At 39.9% G+C, this 27,012-nt stretch overlaps 2 protein-coding genes across 4 annotated transcripts in view; one reads left to right on the plus strand and one right to left on the minus strand.

Annotated features, from left to right (window-relative positions):
* znf362a (zinc finger protein 362a) lies at positions 1 to 16,997 on the minus strand. 3 transcript variants are annotated; one of them, XR_008572148.1, is made up of 10 exons: positions 16,763 to 16,997; positions 7,077 to 7,143; positions 5,747 to 5,957; positions 5,561 to 5,680; positions 4,878 to 5,202; positions 4,582 to 4,806; positions 3,674 to 3,752; positions 1,877 to 2,035; positions 1,216 to 1,808; positions 1 to 1,123 (listed from the first exon to the last, which is right to left on the minus strand). XR_008572148.1 is itself a non-coding variant. In XM_054783387.1 (9 exons), the coding sequence occupies exons 2-9, from the start codon at positions 7,140 to 7,142 to the stop codon at positions 1,644 to 1,646; spliced, it is 1,344 nt and encodes a 447-aa protein (XP_054639362.1). In that variant the 5' UTR covers position 7,143; positions 16,763 to 16,997; the 3' UTR covers positions 1,151 to 1,643. The 3 variants fall into 3 exon arrangements, 2 of the variants coding, with proteins under 2 accessions (XP_054639362.1, XP_054639361.1); XM_054783387.1 differs by lacking the exon at positions 1 to 1,123 and having other exon boundaries at positions 1,151 to 1,808; positions 5,747 to 5,951; XM_054783386.1 differs by lacking the exon at positions 1 to 1,123 and having other exon boundaries at positions 1,151 to 1,808.
* LOC129185850 (uncharacterized) overlaps positions 8,092 to 27,012 on the plus strand; it is a 22,911-nt gene continuing 3,990 nt past the window's right edge. Inside the window, exons 1-3 of the mRNA XM_054783388.1 lie at positions 8,092 to 8,138; positions 24,706 to 24,972; positions 25,328 to 25,477. Coding sequence (XP_054639363.1) covers positions 24,963 to 24,972; positions 25,328 to 25,477 — 160 coding nt within the window. The 5' untranslated portion in view covers positions 8,092 to 8,138; positions 24,706 to 24,962. The remainder of the gene's footprint in view (positions 8,139 to 24,705; positions 24,973 to 25,327; positions 25,478 to 27,012) is intronic.

The following is a 27,012-nucleotide window of genomic DNA, read 5'->3' on the forward strand; positions in this document are numbered from 1 at the left end:
AGTCTCTCAATAGTCATGTTCAATCATCTAAATGTATTTAATTGATTAGAATGCTCTAGATCAGCAGGTTCGATGGTCTGAGGTGTAGCACCTTGAAAAAAATAGTGTTTAAAACCGGAACACTACAAAAATGAATAGACATTTTTTAAATGAATATAAAGTGTGTGAACTGAGCCTTATCGTCTTTGGAAAGGCTGCATTTTTTATACCTCATTAGATTGTGCAGCTGTACCTCAGGGCGTGGCCAGAGTGTTTGCACTGCAGCTGATCCATCCCCATGTCTAGTAAGACTACTATTGGGTGTTCAGTTTTTACTGAGTTTTTTGTGTGACATTGAACTACGCAGCAGGCTTCAGACCCAGGAAATCCTCAGAGGTAAATTTAATATATTTAATTTATATACACTAGGTCCCCAACTTACGAACACCCGACTAGCGAACACTCGCAGATACGAACACAAGTCGACTGGTCTATATCTTATTTTATTTTGCCTTGTAGTCAGTCGCTCAGTCAGTATTTATACTGCTACCGTACATGCTTGACCAGTAGAGGGCACTGTGACACTGCTAATGCAGTCTTAGAGCTAATGGGACCAACAGAGGAAGAGTTAGACGCTGGGGAGATACAGTGTAAAGCTAAATGGAAAGCTAAATTGTACAACCCGGACAGAGCGTGTGATTAAAGTTTATGAAGAGTTAATAGGCCTGCTTAATTCTACACCACTCATAGAACATTACCTCTTTTAGAAGAGTCTAACGACGATGACCATTTCTCCTTTTTTTCACTATCTCCTCCTCCAACTCCTCCACAACGACGTATGCTCGACCACTCCTCTTCAAAGGTAAATAACATTTATCATTATGTATTATTATATCACTTTTATTATTGTTTTTTTCATTAATTATCCTCGTTTAATATTACTACTGCATCCAAACTCATATTTCCATACATACACATATACTGTATATGTATACACGTACATGTAGTACTTATATCTTTGGTAATATTACCTTTTCCCCGACTTAAGAGCGATTCAACATAAGAACGGTCGTCTGGAACCAATTGTGTTCGTTAGTTGGGGACTTAGTGTAGTATATTTTGGAATGTAAATGTGTCCTTGTGCCTGAAACATAAAAAACAGTAATACTGGAAGTTATTATTTTATTCTTAAAAAAAAAATTACAATAATATGTGGATTTTTTTGTTGTTGTTTACCGTGTTAGGACACACAAGGCAGTTTGAATGCATCATCTACACATGAAAATGCATCCTCCTGTAGGCGAATGGAGAGTCATGGTATAAAACATGAATAATAATACTGTATACACAGACCGACATCATGAGTGAGGACTATTTCTAAAATCTTTCTACAGTATCTTACCAGCATACAAAAGTTAGGGAGCGTATAAAAAACACAATCTGGTACATTACAATAGATTTAAAAATATCTTGCACATAACACTTGCTGTGATATTACACAATGATTTCATTGTATTTTTTTTAAGTCTGTCGTTTTCAGACCTGAAAGTGCTCATTAGACACATTTGGACGTTCCAAATTATTATTATTATTATTATTATTATTATTATTATTAACACACGGGTACACTTGAATGACCCTCAGTGCCTTTAAAGTCCACCATATTAGACGGCAAGAGAAAGGTGATGTCGAGACAAGATGGAGGCGCTCAAGTCAGAGGAATCGGTGCGGGGGTGGAGGGCAGGGTCAGCCCTGCGCTCGGCGGAGTGACGCGGCCCCCCGTGATGGACCGCCGAGCGTTTACACATGTGCTTCATGAGGTAGGTCTCCTAGGATGAAAAGACGACCATCAGATATCCATAATGCAGAAGGAAGAAAGGAGGGGGTGTCAACTCACCGACGTGTACGCCCTGTCGCATGTGCTGCAGCAGTAGGCCCTGGCGGCCTTGATAGCGTGGGCCGACAGGTGGATCTGCAGTGAGGCTGAGTCCGAATAGGCCCGGTAGCAGTTGGAACACTTGAAGGGTTTGTCTTTGTTGTGGTGCCTCTGGTGAGACTTCAGCATGAAACACAATGAATAATCATATAAAAACACACTACACAATGCCACTCACCACTGTGGGGCGCTGTGACAAAGGAGTCTCTTCAAGGTGGGACCTACACCACACACAAGATGTTTGCTTGAGATCTGACCTTGAAGATGTTAGCTAGTTTTTTGGGAAGGCAAACATTGTCGCCATGCTTCACCCAAAAGCTAATAGAATTTGCAGTTTAGCTTCTCACATTTGTTCACTACACGTGGTTCAAATTTGGTAGAAGTGCCAAAAATCCCCTTTGAATTGTCAGTTTTTTAACACCCTGCAAAATTGAGTGAGGACTATTTCTAAAATCTTTCTACAGTATCTTACCAGCATACAAAAGTTAGGGAGCATATAAAAAACACAATCTGGTACAATAGATTTAAAAATATCTTGCACATAACAAGTGCATAACAAGTGCACTTGTTATGCACATAAGAAGTGTAAGTGCTAGATAGTGTCAGTTTTTTATTTTTTTAAATCGGTCCAGGGCACATTCAAAAAATATAATTTTCACAAGAAAAAAAAAAAAAAAAAAAAAAAAAAAACAAAACAACAGCAAAAATCTGCAGTAATTTAGGAAGAATAAAGTCAGAATAATTAAAAAAAAGTTTTAATTTTACAAGAATAATGTTGTATATTATGAGGAAAATTATGTCATTTTAGTCGCAAAGAGTTGAAATATTAAAGAAAAATTCATTATTTTTTAAAAGTAGTAATATTTAGAGACACAAACAAAACAAAATGAAGTTGTAATTTTTGGAAAATTAGGCTGGGGAAAAAGTTAGAATATTGTGGGAAAGTATCAAAATATTATCAGAAGAAAATTCATGAGGATTATTTAAGAAAAAAGTTGAAATATTTGGAAAATTAAAAAAACACCTTTGTCACAATGATGAGATATAAAATATATATAAATATAATAAGCATTGCTTTACAAAATATCAAAGTGGCCCTTGCATCCTTTCATTTTTCACCATGTAACCCTCGGTGGAAAAAGTTTGGACACCCCTGGTCTAGTCCATAAAGCTTGGTAATTAATCGTCCCACATCTGTCATCCATCCATCCATCCACCTTCTTCCGGAAGCCCAGACTTCCCTCTCCCCAGCTACTTTGTCCATCTCCTCCCGGCGGATTCCGAGGCGTTCCCAGGTCAGTTGACAGACATACTGTAATCTCTCTAACATGTCCTGGGTCTTCCCCGAGGCCTACTACCGGTTGGACGTGCCCTGAACACCTCCCCTGGGAGGCGTCAGGGAGGCATCCTGACCAGATGCCCAAGCCACTTCATCTGGCTCCTCAATGCGGAGGAACAGTGGTTCTACTTCTAATCTGGCAGCGATCCCAAAAATCATCTCGGAGTTATTCGTTTTTGTAGCACCCCTGACGAGTCGACCTTTGCTGCTATGTTCCGGCCACATCTTATGGCCTAGAATTCCCCACATGTCTAATATATATGGTTTAAATTAGGTAGAAATTGGATTAATTCCATACCACACCTGGATAACCACCGCTTCAAACCAAAATGACAGACCATCTGTTCGCTTTCAGGCAGGGCTTCTTGAGACTTTTTTGTGCATCCTGTCATGTCAACCAGATTTTGTGTCAAGCTTACCTGCAGATTGGACAACTGAGTGAAGGCTTTTTCACATCCAGGCTGGAAGCATTTATACGGCCGGTCCCCCGTGTGGATTCTGAACAAACAATGATTATTATTTTATTGTTTCATTAGTTAAACTATTATTTCACATTATTATTATTTAACTTATTTTTAAAAGACTTCATGCCAGCTTTATGTGAGGACATTTATTACATTGTTTTTTTAAATGTCATAATTCTTCATTATTTTAAATGTAGCTATTTTGTTATGATTCCCCCCATCCCTCCACCCATTTTTATAATTTTTCACCCCCGATACAAAGTCGTCTTGAGTGTTTTGAAAGGCACTCAATTATTTGTATTATTATTATTATTATTAATATTATCATCATTATCATTATTATTATTATTATTATTACATAATTATAATATTATTATATTATTATTTTTTATGATTTTTAGATTGTAAAGTAAACATATTTAAAATTATGATTTCAATTATTATTAAAATATTTCATGACAACCATATGTGAGGCAATTTATTGTTTTTTAAATGTCATAATTTTTTAAATATTTTGTTATTTTTTGTTACATTTGTAATAATAGTATTTTAAAATAGTAAACAGATGTTATTATTAAATATTTACAGTATTTAAGTATTTTTCATTTCACATTCAGGTGTTATATTACTAGAATCAATTTAGTCAGCGTTCACCTTCCCAATCTGGATTATACTGCCCCCTGCTGCTTGGATGGCACTATGACATGCATGTAGCTGCAGTGTCACCTGAATTTCACCATTTTTTTTTAACCCAAATCACAAAAATACTTTTGTTTGTGTTATGGGGGAAAAAAAAATCAACATTGGAGATTCGTCTTTTGGATATGCATTTTCAAGTCAGCAGATTTTGAGGTATGTGGTACCTTGTGTGCTGCTGCAGGTGTGACAGCTGGCGAAAACTCTTCTCGCAGTAGGAGCAGCGGTACGGCTTGAGGCCCAGGTGTATGCGCAGGTGCTGGGCCAGGTAGGGAGCGTTGGCGAAGGTTTTGGTGCAATGAGGACACTTGTATGCCTTGGCCTCCGTGTGTGTTTTGGAGTGGATCTGCATGTCCGACTTGGAGAAGAAGGTCAGCGGGCACACTTTACACCTTTGGGGATGGGGATGCAGAAATGAGAGGCTGCAAAAACAAACATAACAACAGAATATGAAGATAGATACCTGTATGTCTTCTCTTTGGCAGTGATGGTAATGCATGACTGGTCGTTGCTGGACGCCATGATGGGGTATGGAACCACCAGCAGCGATGAGCCGTTCTCCGCTTTGATTCTTCTGCGTCCTTCTCTCGGCTTCGACCCACCGAGGAGACCCAGGAGACCTCCGTTGGTTCTCGCTGGCTCCACTCCGTGGGGGCTGGAGAAGCCCGAGAGGAGGTGAGGTGTGGAGGCGCCGCCCACTAGCCGGGCAGGGCTGCTAGGAGATGGCGTCGTGGGGGCAGTGACCTCGGAGTTGCTGAGATTTCCTGTTCGGGAGGCGAGTGAGACACCTGATGGAAGATGAGACTTGAAAGTGATGCTGCGTTTGGGAAAACTGGGAAAGAGCATAATTAGTTGGTAATTCCTGCCCGTGCCCCTGCAAAGATGTTTTACTTGATGGTGACAATGTTTTTTTTTAACCAATCTTGCTCAAATTTTACACACATGTGATTGTCTGTCCCCTAAAGGTGTGTAACAAACTTCGTGGTGATTCACCTAAACACACTCAAGTTACAGTGGTTGTTCTGTAGAGCTGTGTGAGAAATTTCAAGTCAATCAAACTTTGAAAGGTTTAATAGCAGGGCCAACATGTTGTATATTTGTCAGAAAAATAATAGCACAGGCACCACAGTATACTCATGTTCTTACCTGACAGGTGGTTTGTCCTAGCAGGATGGTCTATGAGCTGACGCCAGTCCTCCCATAATCCTCTGGCTTTGATCGCCGCCTTGTCGTCGAGGTTCAAGTTTACGTCCCCAAGAATGCGACCTTAAAAAACATAAGTAAGTAGTACAGTGCTTAGCAACACAGTATAATGATGCAAATCAATGTTACCTGTAAGCGAGCTGGAGGCGGGCCGGGCAGGGCTGGCGTGCAGGACCACGTCCCCCTGAGACGGCCGGTTGAGACCTGGCGTATGTTGGGCTTTGGACATCTCGTGCTGGCCGCCGTCCTCCTGGCTGGGGGGCGTTAGCAAGGTATGCTGGGAAGGGAGGGTGGTGGTGGGGGGATGAGGCGCTCTGATCTTCTCTGCCATCAGCTGCTCCTTCATTTTGAGGGAAACAGGAAGTGACGTTTACAAGCACAACCAGCGGCATTAGTTTGTCTGTGTTATGCAAGCTCACAAGGGTCACTTCTCAAGACCATTTAGCAGGATTTTGCACAAAAGAAATGCCTTATAAATACTTGTGTATTTTAATTGCCATACAAGTGTAAAAATAAGCTAAGCAACATAAAACAGGAAAACAATCCTAACTTTAATAACGAACGCGTAATGTGAAGGTGTGTCATGTCACAATTTACCAGTATATACATTTTTAAGTGTAAAAAGAAGTTAAAACATAAAAAATCTCCTCCTCTAGTCTCATTTTATTATTAGTTGCATAATTGGAAAAAGTTGTTTTTTTAAATTCTTAACTCTAATAATAAAAAAACTATACGCATAAAATAAACATCATAAAACAACTCTAACTTTAATGACAAAGGCCTAGTGTGGGGGTGAGTCGTGTGCATACACTCCAGTTGCATAACTGGAAAATGTTTTTCATGTTTTTTTAAACATTCTTAACTGTCATACAAGTGTAAAAATAAGCTAACCAATGTTAAAAACCATAAAGCGCTCTCAAGTCTTGACTTTAATGACCGAGGTGAGAAGGCACGTTGTGATGCAAAGACTCCATCCCTCATGGAACTCTTTTTTTTTTTTTATAATAGTCATAAAAGCATCAAAAGAAGTTAACCACTGTAAAACGCACAAGAAAAAAAAAAAAAAAACAAGTGACGACTCATACGGTGAAGCTTCACGTAATTTTCTGCGTTCTTCTGCTTAATACCCCTTGTAGAGGCTGCTTCTTCCTTTGGACGCAAAGTGTTACAAAAAAGCCAAAGCAAAAGCCAAACAATTTAATCCTTTGAACGGAGGTCTCGGTATTTCAAACGTGGTTGTTTAAATGACTTGTGGCATATTTTGCCACTACATTTTGCTCAAATTGAAAGCTGTGCAGCCTCGGGGGGCATGGGAATTTAAAGGTTCCACTTTAAAAGGTCTTTTTAGGGCAAAATCAATGTTATTTTTGGTATGATTCCCTTCTGTATTCTCATGAGCTGATGATCACCTCAAGGATTTAAAGACAAGCTTAGATATATACAAATAATAACAACTCACCTGGCTGACAGCCATGGCAGGAGGCGGGGGCCAAAAATAGGGACTGTTGAAGCGAGGTTCAGCCATTCTGGAAATAAACAGAGGCTTGATGCAACCACTCCAATACAACACAAGGATGCTAAAGTTAAAATACTACAATGCAGTTTTTTTTTATTCTATTGTATGATGCTAATATGATTACTACCGCTAAAAACCACTTCTGTCAGTCGGGGGCACCGCAACATTTTTAACAGTTGCGGAAAGAGTCACTAACCCTCCATATGAAATTTGAGGGAGACTTCTCATCATCCATTTGTCAGAATTGCTTTTTTTTCACAAATTTCCTCCCATCACAAGCTGGCGCTGTGACTAATTAATAAAAGTGCATATTAATCAATGCATCATATCATTCACAAGAAGTTTAGTCTGCAGAACTGTTTTTTTTTTTTGGTGCCAAGCTCCGCCTCTATCTTATGGCCGAGGCTGAAATGCTTCATAATTTAGCATCCCCCATCTGTCTAGGACAATCCTTTTAAATATGGTTGAAATCTGCTCAATCCCCTAGGAGGAGTTCGCTCCAGATCAACCCCTGAAGATGGTCTCAACATGACAACTTCAAACCAACATGGCTGACTTTTCAGCCTTTTTCCATGTGTCCTGTCATGATAGACTACACTGCATCCTACTGCGAGCTGGTTCTAAATTTTAGGTTTTCTTTACAAGAGTGTCAAAGTTAGAAACGGCTGTCAGTAACCACAATAATAAACACAGTTAAGCCAATACCTCTGACAGTGCCAATCAAAGTGAGCACTATTTGTATGCATTCAAGCAGAGTTGTTCCTTTAAAGATGTTTTGATGTTTGCACTTTTTGTGTTCTTGCATCAGGCCGAAAAAGAGCTACTTCCACCAAACAGATGTTCTGCTTAACTACTGATGCTTCCTGGGAGATATGCTGTCACGTGATCAACACATGTTTCAGTGGCCCGTTACAAGCGTTATCAGAGTCAACAAGGTGTCACGGCCATTGTGTTGATCTGCTCTCGCTAACAGACACGTCTCCTCGCGGCACAGCAGCCAGAAAGGTCAGTAATAATACTTTAATGTGCTTTCAAGCATCATTTTGTGCAATCGGCAGTGTGCGCTCTGATGAAAAGCAGCAGTAAGGTAGCAATGAATAAAAACACGTTTTTATAGATCTGCAATTAGAGTTTTACATGCAATAAAAACAATTCAAAATGCATCTAAATACACTCCTGATCAAAATCTTAAGACCAGTTGAAAAATTGCTAGAATTTGCATTTTGCACATTTGGATCTTAATGAGGTTTTAAGTAGAGCTACAATATGCAAAAGCCAGAAGGGTTGAGTGAGACAAAAAGCACTTTAAAAAAGTAATTTATTGAAAACAACAATTAAACTGAAATAGGCTGTTTATCAGCTGATCACAAGTTTAAGACCATCGCTCAAAAAATAACAAAAAACTCTCCAAACCAGAACAAAAAATTTTCTCAGTAGGACTCAGTAATGAGTAGCTCCACCGTTCTTGTTAATCACTTCAAAAATTGGTTTGGGCATGCTTGATGTGAGTGTTTCCAGGAGGCTAGTGGGAACATTGCTCCAAGTGGTAAAGATGGCTTCACAAAGGGCATCAACTGTCTGGAACTGATGGCCATTTTTATAAACTTCCCTTGCTATCCATCCCCAAATGTTCTCTATCGGATTAAAATGAGGGGAACATGCAGGATGGTCCAAAAGAGTGACGTTATTCTCCCTGAAGAAGTCCTTGGTCAAGCGAGCATTGTGAACTGCAGCGTTGTCCTGTTGAAAAAGCCAGCTGTTACCACACAGACGAGGGCCCTCAGTCATGAGGGATGTCCGCTGCAACATCTGCACGTAAGCAGACCCCCTCCACTGTGCCGGGTAGAAAACATCTCAGGTGGGATCTCCTTGTCATGCCAGTAACATTGGAAGCCATCTGGACCGTCAAGGTTACATTTTTTCTCATCAGAGAATAAAACTTTTTTCCACCTTTCAGTGTCCCATTTTTGATGCTCCCTGGCAAAGTCTAAACGGTCAGTTTTGTGGTGTTGAAGGAGACAAGGTCTTTGAATTCCTTTTTTGTTTTTTAAATCCTTTTCCCGCAGATGCCGTCTGATGGTTATTGCGCTGCAGTCGGCACCAGTAAGGGCCTTAATTTGGGTCGAAGACTGCCCTGTGTCTTGTGGTGTGATTTTTTGGGGTCTACCACTTGACTTTTTTGTTCCATAATGCTCAGGATCTTTCAAAAAATTTTGAATGACTGATTTACTGCGCCCAACCTCAGCAGCAATGGCACGCTGCGAGAGGCCTTGCTTATGCAGCTCGACAATCCGACCACGTTCAAAAAGAGAAAGCTTCTTAGCTTTAGCCATCAGGAGGGCACGACAGTGTGAATGCCTGACAGAAAATGAACATTTGGAGCAGCTTTTGGCTTTTATAGCCTGTCGTCTTAAACTTTTGATCAGGTGATAAACAACCTATTTTTTTGTTTTTGTTGTTTATATTACAAGTTCCAAATGCTTTTTGTCTGACTCCCCCTTCTTGCTTTTGCATATTGTAGCTCTACTTACAACCTCATTAAGATCCAAATGTGCTAAATGAAAATTCTAGCAATTTTTTAACTAGTCTTAAGATTTTGATCAGGAGTGTATATATAAATGATGAATGACAGGGATAAATGGTAAAGGTACCTTTAGTTGTATCAGGCATTAAAATGAACGAGAAACTTAAGAAACAAGGGTGGTCTAATCATTTTTTCCATGACTGTACTTAACGCCAGCGCTCCCAACAACTGAATATGGACGTAATCTCGTGGCTATAAAAACTCCAATACCATGTGTTATTGCTTTGGCCCGGTCAGAGTTGCTTGCTAGAGGTTGTTTAAATGCTGAAGTTATCGATGTTTGCACTAAGCTGGTTTTCTTTCTTGTCGATGTAACATTCATGCCAGATGATGCCGTTTGAAGTGCTCTAACATATTAGATGTGTTTCCTGCAGCATACCCGATATCCGTGGAACAATTTTGACACACAAATTTAGATTAATCAACTTGCCTTTGTCCATCCGTAATTTTAACAAGGAAGCCAAAGTGTTCCCAAACAGGAGACCGTAGTGAGATGGGAGGGTCTTCCAGCTTCTCGCTCGCATTTGCCATGACGCCATCTGTCACGCCTGCGAGTTACTCACGTTTTTCCCCCCTCAGTCAGTAGTGTCCAACCCTCAGATGTCCGTGCGGAAACCCGCCCAGGACTTTAGTTCCACGTGAAGCGCTTAGATCACTCTAGCAATTAAATTTGATGAGAAAAATAGCAGAAACAAGTGGACTGAACCGAACCTGCTGAACCGAAGCGGTTCATTACATCCATGTGAACCGTTACACCCCTAGCTTTTGGGGATGGAGGCGGGGTACACATCTACTATGACCTCAGCGACAAAAACAGAAAATCAATTGTTGGAAGAAAAGCAAAGCAACTGCGTATTTGTTTAGTCTATTTGTATGCTAGTTTGCAGTCTACTTGCTGGTTCATGAGGGATGAACGTCCACATTTTTATACAGATTTGCAACAGCATGTAATATGTTCTTCTTGGGCACATTTACCAACCTAAAGTTGTTTTTGCAGAAAGTCACTTTGTTTCTGCACAGAGAAATGATCTTTTTTTCCTCCTTTCCTTCCAGAGGTTTTGCTCTTTTGGAGACATTCATTTTCTATTGCATGCTTTGGCACACTTCACCATTCCTGCATGTGTTTGCTTTAGCCCCGGCATAACACTAGCCCGCGTGAGCCAGCCAAGAGCAACAAAAAACGATAGGTCCAGAACCCCCCCCTCCAAATATTTGTCTAATGATGGCAGTGGGGGTTCGCTTTCACCTCCTGCAGCCTTTTTCCAGCTTGCAGGAATGGCGCACAAGAAGTGCAGAGAAAATCTGAATTCAATACTGTACATGCGTGCATCGTTTGTCTTCATAGTTCCTAAACGAGCAGTAAAATGTCTAAATCAGACGACTGTAACCATGACAACAGCAAAAAACACAATCTGTTTTGATGTAATGAGTTAAAAATAGACAATTACTATTTGCCTGTGATGCTGGGAAACGTCGCAGAGCAGAAATGCCAAAAAAAGGAACTGACGTTGAAAACCCTGCTTAATACATCACAGCATATCCTAGCAACCCCTTGATACCGTGCCACTGCATGCATATGTAATATACTGTTATCATGATGACTTAAATATAACACCTTAATGTGATTTTAAAAACACTATTTGTTTAATATTAATGAATATTAATGTAAATAATTTACCTTGCATAAATTTGCTATTTTTATTTATGACAATATAAGAATGCTAATAAACTACTGCTATTACTACAACTAAAAATACTAAATATAAATATAATATAAATATAATATAAATATAATATAAATATAATACTAAATATAAAAATACTAAAAATATTTAAAGAAAAAAAATCTATTGATCTTACTGCATCAGAATATTAAAACTAATATTACTACCGCTCATAATCATAAAATACTAAAAATGTTATATATAAATACAAAGAAGAATACAAAAACTAAATATCTAACTCAATATATAACATGTCAAATGTAGTCCTACTCAAAGTAAATTATTAAAAATAAAATAAACTAAAAACAAAACAAACAATTACCGTATATACTGTATATACAGCTGAATCAGAACCAACTAATAAGATCCAATTACTTATAATAATAAAATACTAAAAATAGAATAAAATAGAAAACTAAATAATATAAAAATGAAATAAAATAAAAACAGATATAAAATATGTATCCATTTGAGAGCCAGATCACAAATGCGGCTACTAGTAATAACACAAAAATAATACCAATAATTATTTAATACTAAATTGGTTTTGTTATTAATCTGTTCCAAAAGTTCTGACAAATGTGCAAAAACCGAGGCAGGTTTCTCACCTTCTTTATCAAATTGCTGGCGCACCCAACACTCTTTGGCCCCATGGTGGGTTATTCAGTAGTCACGCTCAATAAAAATGCAGCGAGTCAGCAACTTTTAGGGTGTTTTGTCTGGGCACTCGATTTTGCTCAACAATGCAATTCAGGGCAAACAGACTAGTTTGTTACGTGCACTGGATGAAAACAAAAGCAAAAATTTCAGTGAAACGTTTTGACATACAAAAATTGGGGTGTACAAAAACCGAGGTTGACTGTATGTAAAAACCAAAACAAAATATTTTTTAAAAATCTATCTCAATCGAAATAAAGAAAAAACAACAACAAAAAACCCTACATAACTATACCTGAATCAGAATACTGATACAATACTACTCATAATAAAGAAATCCTAAAAATAGAATACATTTTTTAAAATTATGGGTTTAAAAAAATTTACAACACAAAATCAATATATATATATAGCTCAATCAGAAATAACTAATAAAATACTAAAAATAAATTAAACATTTGTAAGAACTACATTAAATAATATAGAAATATGTACACTAGTAGTTAGCATGTTCGCCACACAGTCTGGAGATTGAGAAGATCTGGGTTTGAATCTCCGTTTGGGCATTTCTGTGTGGAGTTTGCATGTTCTCCCCGTGCGTGTGTGGGTTTTCTCCGGTTACTCCGGTTTCCTCCCACATTCCAAAAACATGCATGTTAGGTTAATTGGAGACTCTAAATTGTCCATAGGTATGAATGTGAGTGTGAATGATTTTGTCTATATGTGCCCTGCGATTGGATTAGAAAATAGATGGAGGGAGGGACGTGGTAAAAATATAATACTAAAATTCTGAAACTGAATGATGTGAATCAGAGTACTGATGCTGTAGAGTACCGACGAAACTTAATTAGAAATATGTGAAAACAAAATAAAGTAAAATACATAGAAAATATGTATCTATATCTGAATCTGAATAGAAATAAAAAGTACTAGTCATACTACAAACATAATACTAAAAAAAATCTATTGTAAAACTGTAAATATATACAGTGGTGTGAAAAAGTGTTTGTCCCTTCCTGATTTCTTTTTTTTTTGCATGTTTGTCACACTTTAATGTTTTGAATCATCAAACTAATTTTGATATTAGTCAATGACAACACAATTGAACACAAAATGCAGTTTTTAAATGAAACTTTTTACGATTAAGGGAGAAAAAGAAATCCAAACCTACATGGCCCTGTGTGAAAAAGTGATTGCCCACGGTTAAAACATAACTTAACTGAGATTAATTGAGGTCTATCAGTCTGGAAAAGGTTATAAAGAAATTTCTAAAGCTTTGGGACTCCAGTAAACCACAGTGAGAGCCATTATCCACAAATGGCAAAAACATGGAACAGTGGTGAACATTCCCAGCCAGTCAACCAAAATTACCCCAAGAGCGTTGCGACAACTCATCCAAGAGGTCACAAAAGACCCCACAACAACATCCAAAGAACTGCAGGCCTCACTTCCCTCAGTGAAGGTCAGTGTTCATGACTCTACTGGGCAAAAATGGCCTGCATGGCAAAGTTCCAAGACCAAAACCACTGCTAAACAAAAAGAACGTGAAGGCTCGTCTCAATTTTGCCAGAAAACATCTTGATGATCCCAAAGACCTTTAGGAAAATACTCTGTGGTCTGACGAGACAGAAGTTGAACATTTTGGAAGGTGTGTGTCCCATTACATCTGGCGTAAAAGTAACGCCACATTTCAGAAAAAGAGCATCACACCAACAGTAAAATATGGTGGTGGCAGTGTGATGACTGAAGGAGAATGTCCGGCCATCTGTTCATGACCTCAAGCTAAAACCAACTTGTGTTCTGCAGAAGGACAACACACCAGCAAGTCCACCTCTGAATGGCTAAAGAAAGACAAAATGAAGACTTTGGAGTGTCCTAGTCAAAGTCCTGACCTGAATCCTATTGAGATGCTGTGGCATGACTTTAAAAAGGTGCTTCATGCTGGAAAACCCTCCAATGTGGCTGAATTACAACAATTCTGCAAAGATGAGTGGGCCAAAATTCCTCCACAGCGCTGTAAGAGACTCATTGCAAGTTATCACAAAAATACTTGATTGCAGTTGTTGCTGCTAAGGGTGGCCCAACCAGTTATTAGGTTTAGGGGGCAATCACTTGTTCACACAGGTTCATGTAGGCTTTGATCTTTTTTTCTCCCGTAATGATAAAAAGTTTTATTTAAAAACTGCATTTTGTGTTCAGTTGTGTTGTCACTGACTAATATTTAAATGTGTTTGATCATCTGAAACATTTAAGTGTGACAAACATGCAAAAAAATAAGAAATCACGAAGGGGGCAAACACTTTTTCTAGGGGTGTAACGATTCATCGATATATCGATGCATCGATTTATATCCAACTACATCCATCTCTGTCCAGCAAAGTTTACATTCAGGACAACATATATATCGATCGAAAATTGTTCAAAAGGTAATCAAAAGAATCGATAGTAGGAAATAAAGCACTGGACTGAAGTACGGCAGGCTTTATATGGATGTGTGTTTTTTAGCACTTTTAATGATAAAGACGTTAAATCGTGTAACCGTTCGATTTGGCGTAAGTTGATTATTCATGCCTGTTGAGTGGGGCATACAGATGACGTCAAGTACAGGCGACTGTTGTGGTTGCCTCGGGTTACAGTGTGGTTGGTTGGAGCTGACACGTCCTCTCCAAAGAGCACAAGTTCGTGAGTTTTTGTCCTGTAAAGAGAGACTCTAGACGCTATACACCTCGGACGCTACACTCGATTCAGTCTGCCTGTGATGTCATCGCCACGGTTCATACTGGATTTAGTAGTTTGGCGTGGGTTGCGGCCGTGGCAGTAGCCCGTGTTAGGGATTGTGGTGCTGTGTGGTGATTGTTGGACTTCAATAAAAAGACTGTTGTTCTGTCTATCCGGTCTGGTGTTTGCGCCGTGTTCATTTTGCCCCGGAATTACTATGTACATGCAATTTGTAGTGTTTTTGATTATCAAAAAATGTAAATGTCTACTCTGTTGACTTTTAAAACAAATGTCACAGCCTAAGTTATGATATATTTTGTAGTACGGTTGTACTTGCCAAGGTCTGTGGGTGCACCACAACTCTTGTCTTGACTCAATGTTAAAGCAATGGGAACCAAAGGCACTATTTCCCGCTATGAAATGTGTTCTAACTTCTTTAATACTTGGGGTGGAGAAGTGAATGAGGTATCAAATTAAAGTTCAAGCCATGTTTTATCAGATAGAATTAATCCCAGACTTGATTTAATTCAACTTGTTAATTCATTCATTGTTAATTCAACCTGAAGTGTTGGTTGCACTTTATTGAAATAAAATTTGAATGCATTTGCCATTAATTTCTGTTTACTTGTTTGTTTATATCCATAATTATTTTATACCTGGAAACAATGGGAATGTAGGAAACTTCACCTGCACTGTCCGGTATCCAGGTATTTATTTCACAGTCAGATTGGTGGAATTTTTGTCTAACAAGCTACTGAATCGATTTAAAGTCACTGAACCGTTTCGAATCGTATCGTTCCCAATGAACCAATATCGTCCTTGAATAGTATCAGCAACCATGAATCGTGATACGAATCGAATCGTTATTAAAATGAATCGTTACGCTCCTAACTTTTGCACACCACGGTATATACATACTGTACGTGAAAACAAAAATTAATATAAAAATACATTTCTCCCAATTGGAATAAAGAAAAAATGCAAAAAAGAACAAAAATACACAACTAACTAATAAAATACTACTAATCATAATAATAAAATAACAAAACTGGAATAAATTACAAATCTAGTACAATATATATAAACAAAATAAAATAAAACACAAATTATCTACCGATACCTGAGTCAGAATACAAATAAAACTAATATCCATAATAAAAACATCCTAAAATAATTTTCAAATAAAATAAAACAGAAAAAAATGTCCATCTTAACCAGAATACTGACAAAATATATACTAGTGTATACTATATACTGTATACTGTATAGTACATGCGATACTATATACTACTGGTAATATTAACATTCCAAATAATGCAAATGCAGGAAAATATGTCCAAATAAAACATCTGTCATATGGTTGCTATGTGCTGGATAAGCCATCGTCATCACCAACATTGTGAATAACTGCATATTAATAGTGTTATGTTAATAACAGTGCAATAAGCGTGTTGATGCTGTGAAGCAAAGCAAGACGATGCAGTGTTCATGAGGATGTTCGCTGAGCACAATCCTCCCAATGGAGGCGCTCACTCTGCCTCTTTTCACCAAAAAAGCAGACAAAAGAAAAATCAAAAATGGCAGCCCTGTGTGTTTTTGGTATTTTTCTAAGCACCGGGCGCCATATTCTTGCACAAGCCATAGAATGGAGTCTTAGTGCGGCAAAGCATTGCTTTCTGGCCTTTTCCAGCTTTAAATATCCCGGCTGGCTTGAGGACAGAAAGAAAGATGACACTTCCTACTGCAAACACGATGGAGGATGCACACGTCCTCACGTTTGCACTGCACAAAAAGGACATGTATCCCAAAACACGACATAGCAGACTCGCTTATTTTGGAACTTTTTGTTTTGGTGAGCTCTTGCATAACGACGACGACGACGACGACTCGCACGACATGTTTTAAATAACCGCAAAGCGATACTAGCAGAATGTCATGCAGCATACCTGAAAGATGATTTTTTTTTCGCAAGGATTGGAGTCTTCTCTTCTTTTTTCTGCTCGATTCCCAACCTTCAAGCCTTCCGGGTCGCCTGCTGTTCACTTCTGGGTCCTGCAAGAGGAGAACCCCACAGCACACTACACTCCTTCTTTTTAACCCATTTCATGCCTTTTTATTTGGACGCTTTTTGGACAGGCACCGCTTTTCCTCCATATTCAACGCGTGTGCGTTTTAAGGGGAGGCGGGTCCATCCACATACCGATAGTATCGACGTCAGTATCGTTTTCATACTTGCGCGATAAGATCGATATTGTTCAGTGAGTGCTCTCCTATGTTTTCTTTTTTACAAGATCTGTATTTTTTGTTGATATTGTTGCATTCAAATACTCTTATATTGTTTACAATTTCAGCAAATGTGTTTTTTGATACAGGAGAGCTTTGGGGGCAAAAAGCCAAAAGATTTTGAAAGTGTTGCCAAGAGTAGTTTTTGTTTATTATAAAGTTTATTGGTTCAGATATTTTCTTTTGTTTGCCTAAAATATTTATTCTGTGTTTTAGTCTACCTATAATCCATCCATTTTGTATAGAAGGGAGTGCTGGAGCCTATCCAAGCTGTCTTCGGGTGCCAGGCAGGATACACTCTGGCCTGGTTGTACTTATAATCATAAACAACTGAAATGCAAATACAAACTCATCCATCCATTTTCTATGCCGCTTACCCTCACTCGAGTCACGGGGGTATGCTGGAGCCTATCCCAGCTGACTTCGGGCGAGAGGCGGGGTACACCCTGGACTGGTCGCCAGCCAATCGCAGGGCACATATAGACAAACAACCATTCACACTCACACTTTCACTCACCTCATACCTTCGTTCAAATTCTTTGGCTTTTTGCCCAAAGCCCTCCTTTGTTCAAAAACGTATTCCCTAATAATACATAACAATATGAACAATACCACAACAAACAACACAGATATTTGTGAAAATAAATAGAGTACTGAAAAATATCTATCTTGATATTGAGCCGATATTGATGCTACCCTACCCTTGGTATCAATAATATCGGCATTTGGATCGACCTCCCCAATTGTCTTATATGGTCTTTAACCCCTTCAGACCCGCATTTTTCCTGCTGGGCAAAAAAAAAAAAATCAACTTCGACTGATTTTTACTTTACTCCCACATAAAAACAAATTCGAAATTTTTTTTTTGATACGTCATGTTTTTGTGTGTTTATTTTCATGTGCACACCAGGATAATATGGCCGTAACATGTAATACAAATTCATTAGGTTTATATTTAACATTTTCAACATGAACATGAACTTGCTGGAGTAAAACCTGGCAGGTGAACAGCAGTGGTCCCAGATGGAACTTGAACATGAGAAGTCTTGTTTTCAATGAGCAGCCATGAAGAAGTCCCGGTGCACTTGTCACAAAAGATGTGCATTTTCCCTTTCCAGTCTGACATCTTGCATCTGGTAGGCCCTGTCTTTGCGTCAAAATCTGTGGTCAACCAGGTCATGCTGCACATCAGAGGCCAAAATCCTAAATTTGTCTGTGAGCTAGTCTGCGGTGCACATGTGGTGGTTCTGGAGACATGCTGGGTCACTTTGTCACTGTTTGATTGACTCTCACCAGACACTTGGCCACATCCAATTTGAAATGGAGAACATCCATGAATTTGGCTTTGGGCACCTTGGTGTCCATTCTGTAGTACAACCAGCTGTTAACCACAGCAATGTCCTTGTCCTTTGCCCTTGTCCTCCAAAGTCCTTTCTGGTTGCTGTCATCGACTCCTGTGCTCCACGGTCCACACCTGCTATAATCTTGTCATCCTATCAGTCACGACACTATCTCCTCATTCTCAACAACATTTTCAGGCGTGCCCGGAATCTCATCATGTTCTCTGTGTGAATCTAATAGGAAAACAATCACATTATCACTCTTGACCTCTTATGTATTGCTTACATACAAAACATTACATTTATGAAAACTACATACAAAGAAGTAAACACACTAGATTTCTAACCTTAAAGGGATAGTTCAGATTTTTTGACATGAAGTTGTATGACATCCCCATCAGCATTGTAGTCCAATAACAGCGACTTACCCCCCACTTGGTCTCCTAAGTCCAGTTCTGGTCAGATTTAGAGTACTCACGTTTGCGTCTTTCAATCCACTTCGCCATGATCATTTTGCCAGCTGTCATGCAATGAAGGGACAGATGTGAAACGTCATTTCTTGATTGTGATTGGTTCATTAGGAGTCAATCACCAAGCAGAAGTGCTGACATCATCCAAATCCAGCGTTTTTTTATTGACTCAGAGACGCAAATATGTCATGTGCACGAGCATCGCCTTTGGGTCTGAAGGGGTTAAGAAATGACACTAAGGGGGTATTCTGCGAAGAGAGTTTAGTGCACATGTGTCAAACTCGTGCCCTTGAGGGCCGAGACGCTGCAGGTTTTCTCTCCAACCAGTTTCTTCAGCAGGTGGTTTAATTGATGAGCTTCTTCCCTCAAACTGAAGGTGTTGATCATTAAAATCACCTGCTTTAGTGACTGACTGGAAAGAAAACCTGCAGTGTCTCGGCCCTCCGTGGCACGAGTTTGACACCCCTGGTTTCGTGGGTTAGCTAGCATCACTCTCTCTACCTCAAGAGCTGCGCTGAACACGCAGCTGAAAGCCTGGGCTTTTAGTCGCGTGGTCAGCACCCTCGCCTCCCATTACAAAGGTCTGTGTTCACGCCCCGGTGCGGGCAGTGCGAAACAGGGCGGGTTACACGTGTTCAGCAAAGGTCTTTTAAAGCAGCTGTATTACCATGGTAACTTAGGCTAAATGCTTTCATCTTAAAATCAGCTATGAAAGTGTCGCTTTTCACCGTTTCACTAATTCGGAGATGGAGTCACCACTTATTTACAGCTAACGAGGTTCCTTAGGGGACATGGAGTAAAAAAAAGAAAAGAACATTTCCTGATGATGTTATCCATCTATAAGCGAGATAGATTTTCAGACGAGGGAATATGCTAGATATGCTTACACGAGCATCAGGAATAAAATGCAATATGAAATATTAATAATTACGCCAACGACACAGAAGAAGACATACAGTACTTCAAAGATTAAAACACTTTTTTTTACTCCAATTTATTTATTTTTTTAAAAGGGTAAGTGTTAAAATGTCAAAGTTGTGCAATGTTGAGCGTTGATACATGAAAAGACTAGTAAGGTATGGTTCGTATAATAAATCAGTGGTAACTTGCCCATTACATGCTCAGCATTATTCTGTCAGCAGTCCTCCCTCGCTGTATTGGGGGCGGCGGTGCTGCTTTTAGCAGTCATAATCTTTTGGGAACTCCTCATAACGCTCCATAATAATTACGTACTCATTTTTTGTAAAAAAAATAAATAAAAATACACCGGCTGGGATCGCTTCGCTTTGAGCGGAAGTCCAATAATATGACGTAAAAGGCCTGTGAACGGGCAATTAGCACAAAGCCGAAAACCGGGCTTGACGAAGTAAGTGGATAACCACCGTCACGAGACCAATTAAGTCTGATTGCAGATGTTCGGTTTTGTGGAGTTGCATCTTGAGCACAAAGCCTGGGTTCGTTGAGCCCCTTTCACCGTATAGGCTACCCCTAAATGACACTTGGTAAAAAAAAATACCTTTTCTTTGCCTGACTCTTTGTCAAGGCATTTGTTTTATTCTGATTATAATCATCAATAAATTAAAAGTGACAGCTCAAAATCATTTAATGATCTTGACAAGCCAAATAAAAAGTATCAGTTTCAGCAATACTGTCCCTGTATATGCTTGGTATCCAATAGATACCAACATTTTCAGGCTCGCTTACCCCCCACCCCAAGTGTATTTGTGTAGTGCTGAGCTCACCACCAGGTGGCGCTGATGCCACGTCCACGTGAATATTGTTATTATCGTCATTAGGATTGTGCAAAACCAGATTTCCACAGAAAGTGGAATTATTCAATCACTTGCGGAGTACCAGGCTCCTTGTGGATTTATTTTGTTCAGTATGGTCATTTGAATTAAGTATGACACAAACACGTTTATATTTTATGGAAGGCGTGTGTAGGGGCATGTTGCTGTTAGCCCCATACCTGATCAAAATTTTAACACCAGTTGAAAAATTGCAAGGATATTGCACTATTGGATCATAAGGAGGTTCTATGTAGAGCTTCAAAATGCAAAAAGAACAAAATGGGAGTGACACAAAACATTTTTTGAGGAAGCATTAAAACAAGCATTAAAGTGAAAAAGGCTGTTCATCAGCTGATCAAATGTTTAAGACCATAGCCTTTAAATGGCACAATCTTGGCAAAAACGCAGCTTCAATGTCATTTTCTGTCAGGTATTCACACTATCATGATCTCTTGATGGCAAAGGCAAAAAAGCTTTCTCTCTTTGAACGCGGCTGGATTGTTGAGCTGCATAAGCAAGGCCTGTCGCAGTGCGCCATTTGCTGAGGTTTGACGCAGTAAAGCCCAGGCCACAACCGGTTGTATGGGCTCCTACAGCCAGTGTATGTGCAAAAACTACAAGAAACGCACGGAGGGCGTGCATGTGACATGCTCATTTCTGAGCCATAGACTGGCCGCAGAGGTTCTTTGTCACGTCAAACAAACTCTACGGGCGCTTACCTTTTTTTCTGGTTGCAAGACAAACTTACGCACTTCGTATGTCTTTGTGGGTCATCCATACAGCTAACGTGTCTCTTTTGTATGTTTTGCTCGTGTCAGGTTAGGCAAAATGTAAATTTCATCGTACGTCGCACTTGCAGACTATGCGTGTGTGTCATGGTTATAAAGGCATGTCTAAAGCTTTGGGACTGCAGCGAACCACAGTGAGAGCCATTATCCACAAAAGGCAAAAACATGGAACAGTGGTGAAATTACCCAGGGGTGGCAAACCAACCAAAATGACCCCAAGAGAGCAGCAACGACTCATCCAAGAGGTCACAAAAGACAACATCCAAACAACATCCAAAGAACTGCAGATCTCACTTGCCTCAGTTAAGGTCAGTGTTCATGACTCCACCATAAGAAAGACAAAAACGGCCTGCATGGCAGAGTTCCCAGACAATAAACACTGCTGAACAAAAGAGCATTGAGGATTGTCTCAATTTTGCCAGAAAACATCTTGATGATCCCCACGACCTTTGGGAAAATATTCTGTGGTCTGACGAGACAAAAGTTGGACTTTTTGGAAGGTGTGTGTCCCATTACATCTGGCATAAAAGTAACACTGCATTTCAGAAAAACAACATCATACCAACAGTAAAATATGGTGGTGGTAGTGTGATGGTCTGGGGCTGTTTTGCTGCTTCAGAACCTGGGAGACTTGCAGTGATAAACAGAACCATGAATTGTGCTGTCTCCCAAAAAATCCTGAACGAGAATGTCCGGCCATCTGTTGGTGACCTCAAGCTGAGACCAACTTGTGTTCTGCAGCAGGACAATGATCCAAAACACACCAGCAAGTCCACCTCTGAATGTCTGAAGAACAACAAAATGAAGACTTTGGAGTGTCCTAGTCAAAGTCCTGACCTGAATCCTATTGAGATGCTGTGGCATGACCTTAAAAAGGTGCTTCATGCTAGAAAACCCTCCAATGTGGCTGAATTACAACAATTCTGCAAAGATGAGTGGGCCAGAATTTCTCCACAGCGCTGTAAGAGACTCATTGCAAGTTATCACAAACGCTTGATTGCAGTTGTTGCTGCTAAGGGTGGCCCAGCCACTTATTAGGTTTAGGGGGCAATCACTTTTTCACACAGGGACATGTAGGTTTGGATTTTTTTTCTCCCTTCATAATAAAAAGTTTCATTTAAAAACTGCATTTTGTGTTCAGTTGTGTTGTCACTGACTAATATTTAAATTTGTTTGATGATCTCATGTTTCCGGTATTTTGTATTTTTATTGCAAGTGTGATGGACGTTGGCCTTCCAACTTACATGTGTTGGCTGTACGAATGAAGCGACAGCTGTATGTCTGAGCAGCCTCAGATTTTGTGCATGGTCCGCACGTTCGACTTACAGGTTGTACGTGGGTGCGCGGGATCTTACTCCTGCATGGTCACCACAACTACGTTCTCCACGAGCAAAAAACAAAACAACAAAACAAAGCGATTTGGAGAACACCACAAATCGCACAGCCAAAAAAAGCGTACGTCCGGTTGTGACCTAGGCTTAAGACTAAACTTCTTAAACTTCTTAAAAGATCCTGAGTGTTACGAAACAAAATTGCCTGTTTTTGCTGAATTTGCACTAGAGCACCACCACACATGGGACATTGAAAGGTGGAAGAAAGTTTTATTCTCTGATGAGAAAAAAATGTGACCTTGATGGTCCTGATGGCTTCCAACATTACTAGCATGACAAGGGGATCCCACCATAGGTGTTTTCCACACGGCACAGTGGTGATCTACTTTTACCTTCAATGGAACAATGGAGCTTCAGGTTGTGCAGGGGCGTCAAACGGCAGCTCGCTATGTGGAGATGTTGAAGATCCATTATAACTGAATGCCCACGTCTGTGTGGTAATGACTGGCTTTTTCAACAGGACAACTCTGCAGTTCACAATGCCCGCCGGACAAAGGACTTTTTCCTCACTCTTTTGGACCATCCTGCGTGTTCACCTGATCTAAATCCAATTGAGAACATCTGAGGATGGGTGGCAAGTAAAGTTTACAAAAATGGACATCAGTTCCAGACAGTGGCTCCCCTCCGTGAAGCCATCTTCACCACCTTTAGCAACGTTCCCACTAGCTTCCTGGAAACACTGGCATCAAGCATGTCCAAACCAATTTTTGAGGTGATTAACAAGAATGTCGCAGCTACTAATGACTGACTCCTTTTTTGAACATTTTATTTCTAGTTTAGAGGTTTCAGGGTTTGTTTTGGAGCTATGGTCTTAATCTTTTGATCAGCTGATGACCAGCCTGTTTCACTTTAATGCTCGTTTGCAATAAATTGCTTACTCCAATTTTGTTGTGGCTCACTGAGATTTCTTTTTAATTTTTTTTAGCTAGAACTTCCTTAAGATCCAACAGTGCAAAGTGTAAATTCTTGCACTTTTTCAACTGATCTTAAAATTTTGATCCTCCGGGAGGAGCTGGACGAAGTAGCTGGGGAGAGGGAAGTCTGGGCTTCCCTGCTTAGGCTGCTGCCCCCGAGATCCGATCTCGGATAAGCAAAAGAAGATGGATGGACGGATGGACAAATTCTTCTGCTTGGCAACAAGTGATGTAACCACAAAGTTTTTATCATGAATGCAAAATGATTTACTCATCTAATGGGCAGTAACATGAGCAGTATTGTCCTGGAAAAGAAATAAAAGATTGTTTACTTATTGTTAATAATCTAATAGTGTTGATATTTGTCATTGGCTCAGTAGTCAATTAAATGACAAAAGGTGTGTCTCCTTCAGGACAGTTGTGTTATTACTTTTTTCTGTCCAAACATTGATGGATTCTAAAATAATAGACTTTTTCTACTGTATTTTTTCAATGATTAATAATCAAATATTTATCGTCAAACAGTTGATTAGTAGTCAAACAGAGGACCAGAGTTGTGTCTCCTCCAGGACACCTTTCTCAGTCCATACATGTACTGAATCAGAACAATTTGACTTTTTCCCCCAAGATATAGACTTTTTTTCTTGTTATTAATAATCAAATAGTATTTTGATGTTTTTCTGCAAAAAAAAAAGCAAATGATGCAAACTCCTCTGATGTCAGATTTGCATGATAATCAGGGGATTGCTGTATCTTGTTCTGGATTTCAACAATATTGCAGTAAATGTCATGAACACGTGCAGGCGTACTTTATGTTACCGCTCTCACCACTTGCCTGAACACGTTTGAATGTTTCCCCACTTAATTGTTTGTCTTGACACGCTCTCTTCTCCTTCATCTCCACGTTTGTTAGCTGCTAGTTAGGAGTCGCCCGACTGGTTCTCCTCGCCTGTTCAAACAGCGCCACGCCCTCCAAGCTCCGCCTCCACGCCGCTTCACATGGGCCAGGTGCAGCAAGCAAGAAGCTAGGACGCAGAGGGGAGGAGGAAGAGGGGGAGGTCGGTTATTAGCAGGAGCACACAAGGGGCGGAGGTAAAGGGGGGGAGGTGACGGAGTGCTTGAAGGTGGTGAGGAGATCCAACAAGTGACATGCATCTCTGAAGGTTCCCAATGGCAACAGGTAATGAAAACTCATAACACGCTTGTAGTAATAATAGATTGCAATGCTTCAACTGTTATTTCAAAACATTTTTGTTTCACCACAGCTTTTAAATAGTGATATTTCATCAGTTTGTTTTTTTAAGTGCATGTGAAACTCCAAAGAAGTGTCCAGAGTCCAGAGTTCACTGCTAAAAGTATTGATCTGCCAGGACAGCACAGATAGACGGATAGAAAAAGTGCAAAATAACCATGATTACTTCAATGAGTCTACAGAGTGCCTGACATTCCTGAACTCTCACACCTTGAGGCAAAAGTAGAAAACCTGTTTTGAGATATCTCCGTGTGTGTGTGTGCGTGTGTGTGTGTACCTGTAGCCATGGACGGCGTGCTGGACAGCGTGTCGGTGCTGTGCGTCTTCAAACTGGTGTGCAGTCTCATCTTCCTGCCCTCACTGGCGAACTCGCGCAGTCCCATTGGCTTCTGCGGCTGCTGCATCCTCTTCTTCACTGACTTCCTGGTCACAGGTGAATACGCAGCCAGGTGCAGGCAGTTGTGTTGTTGTGCTTGTGGTGCACCCATACAAAAAAAAAATTACTTGACTGTCTGGATTTCCTTCTGGGCACTTTGGTTGAGTAAACTCTCACGTAGTGTTGGGTTCATCGAAGCATCCAAAGTTGCTAATCAATCGACAGTTCTTCAGTGTTTACACAACCTGGCAACTTTATTGAGTACTAACCAGTTTTCAAACACATACAAACTACTGATCTTCAATGTTAGCAAAGAGCAGGCTAACTGAAGACTACATCAGGTTAATTTAAGACTAAATTGTCTTCATTTTCAAAAATGGTTGCTTGCTTCATCGAGGACTCATAATGGTCTTCAATGTAAACAAAAAACACATATGCAACATTCCATGAAGACTAAACTGTCTCCATTGTCTATCGAAAGTTCATGAAGACTAAATTGGATTCAATGTTTGCACGTAATGTTGGTTTGGGTCATTATAGCATCAAAATAGTCAAACTAACTTGTTTTCAGTATCTACAAAAATGTTTGTCAGGTTCATGGAGGACTAAATGGACTTCAGTAGGGATCCACCGATCAGCATCGGCCGATGTCCATGATGGCACATGCCGACAATTGCATTTCAACGCTGATCACAAAAGCAGATCACCCGTGGCTCGTGATATTGCAGTACGCTGCCCGTAGCGAGCGTCGCCCGCCCACTTTCCTTCACACTGCGCATGCGTGCCGAAGCCAAAACAAACATGTCTGCCATGTGGAACTCACCTGCCATTTGGGAGAGTGATTTAAATATTGCACCTTGCAAAACATACCATGAAAAATATCTATTCGGGGTTAGCATGTTAAAAAGCGTTCATTTAATAGAACATTGGAACAAAACACCCTCTTCCTGCCTGTTGGGAGGCGACAGACGAGGAAAACACGCATGCACATGGCGGTATAGATCAGTATCGGTAGACTGCAGCAGCAAAATTGGCGTCAACGTTGACATAACTTGTCAAGTTCTTTGAATACAAACTTGTTTTCAACTTCTCCAAAAAAGTTTTTCTGGTTGATTACAAACTAAACAGTCTTCGACGTCTAAAAAAAAACCCATATCAAGTTCATGAAGACGACATTGGATTCAACGATTACAGGAAATGTTGCGGCCTGTGCTCGTGATGCAGCTCGACAAAACCTAAATTCCCCAAACAGAGTTAAACGGTACCGCGATGGTGGTTACCAACTTACTTTGCCAAGTCTGCTTGTCGCCTTTGTGCTCACATAAAAGGGGGCATTTGACGTCATATTATTCTACTTTGGCGCAAAAACGGAGTGATCCCGGCTGGCCTATTTTACACAAGATGAGCAAGTTATTAGTATGGAGATTTATGGGGAGCTAAAAAAAAGATTACCACTACCAAAAACAACACTGTCGCCACCGATCGAGTGAGGGAGGACTGCGAGCAGAAAACTGCTGAGTGTGTAAATGCGTAAGTTAACACTGATTATCAAACAACACCCGTAGTGTTTTCATTTCTGAAAGCTTAACGTT

The sequence above is a fragment of the Dunckerocampus dactyliophorus genome, chromosome 8 (assembly GCF_027744805.1).
Source record: "Dunckerocampus dactyliophorus isolate RoL2022-P2 chromosome 8, RoL_Ddac_1.1, whole genome shotgun sequence".
NCBI lineage: Eukaryota > Metazoa > Chordata > Actinopteri > Syngnathiformes > Syngnathidae > Dunckerocampus > Dunckerocampus dactyliophorus.

Excerpts from the sequence above, each read along its gene's own strand:
- znf362a (XM_054783386.1), bottom strand. The coding sequence starts at position 7,142 with ATGGCTGAACCTCGCTTCAACAGTCCCTATTTTTGGCCCCCGCCTCCT. Across the intron at positions 5,203-5,560 it reads TAGGACAAACCACCTGTCAG|GTGTCTCACTCGCCTCCCGA; the intron begins GTAAGAACATGA and ends ATCTTCCATCAG. Across the intron at positions 3,753-4,581 it reads CACCTGCAGCAGCACACAAG|AATCCACACGGGGGACCGGC; the intron begins GTACCACATACC and ends TTGTTTGTTCAG.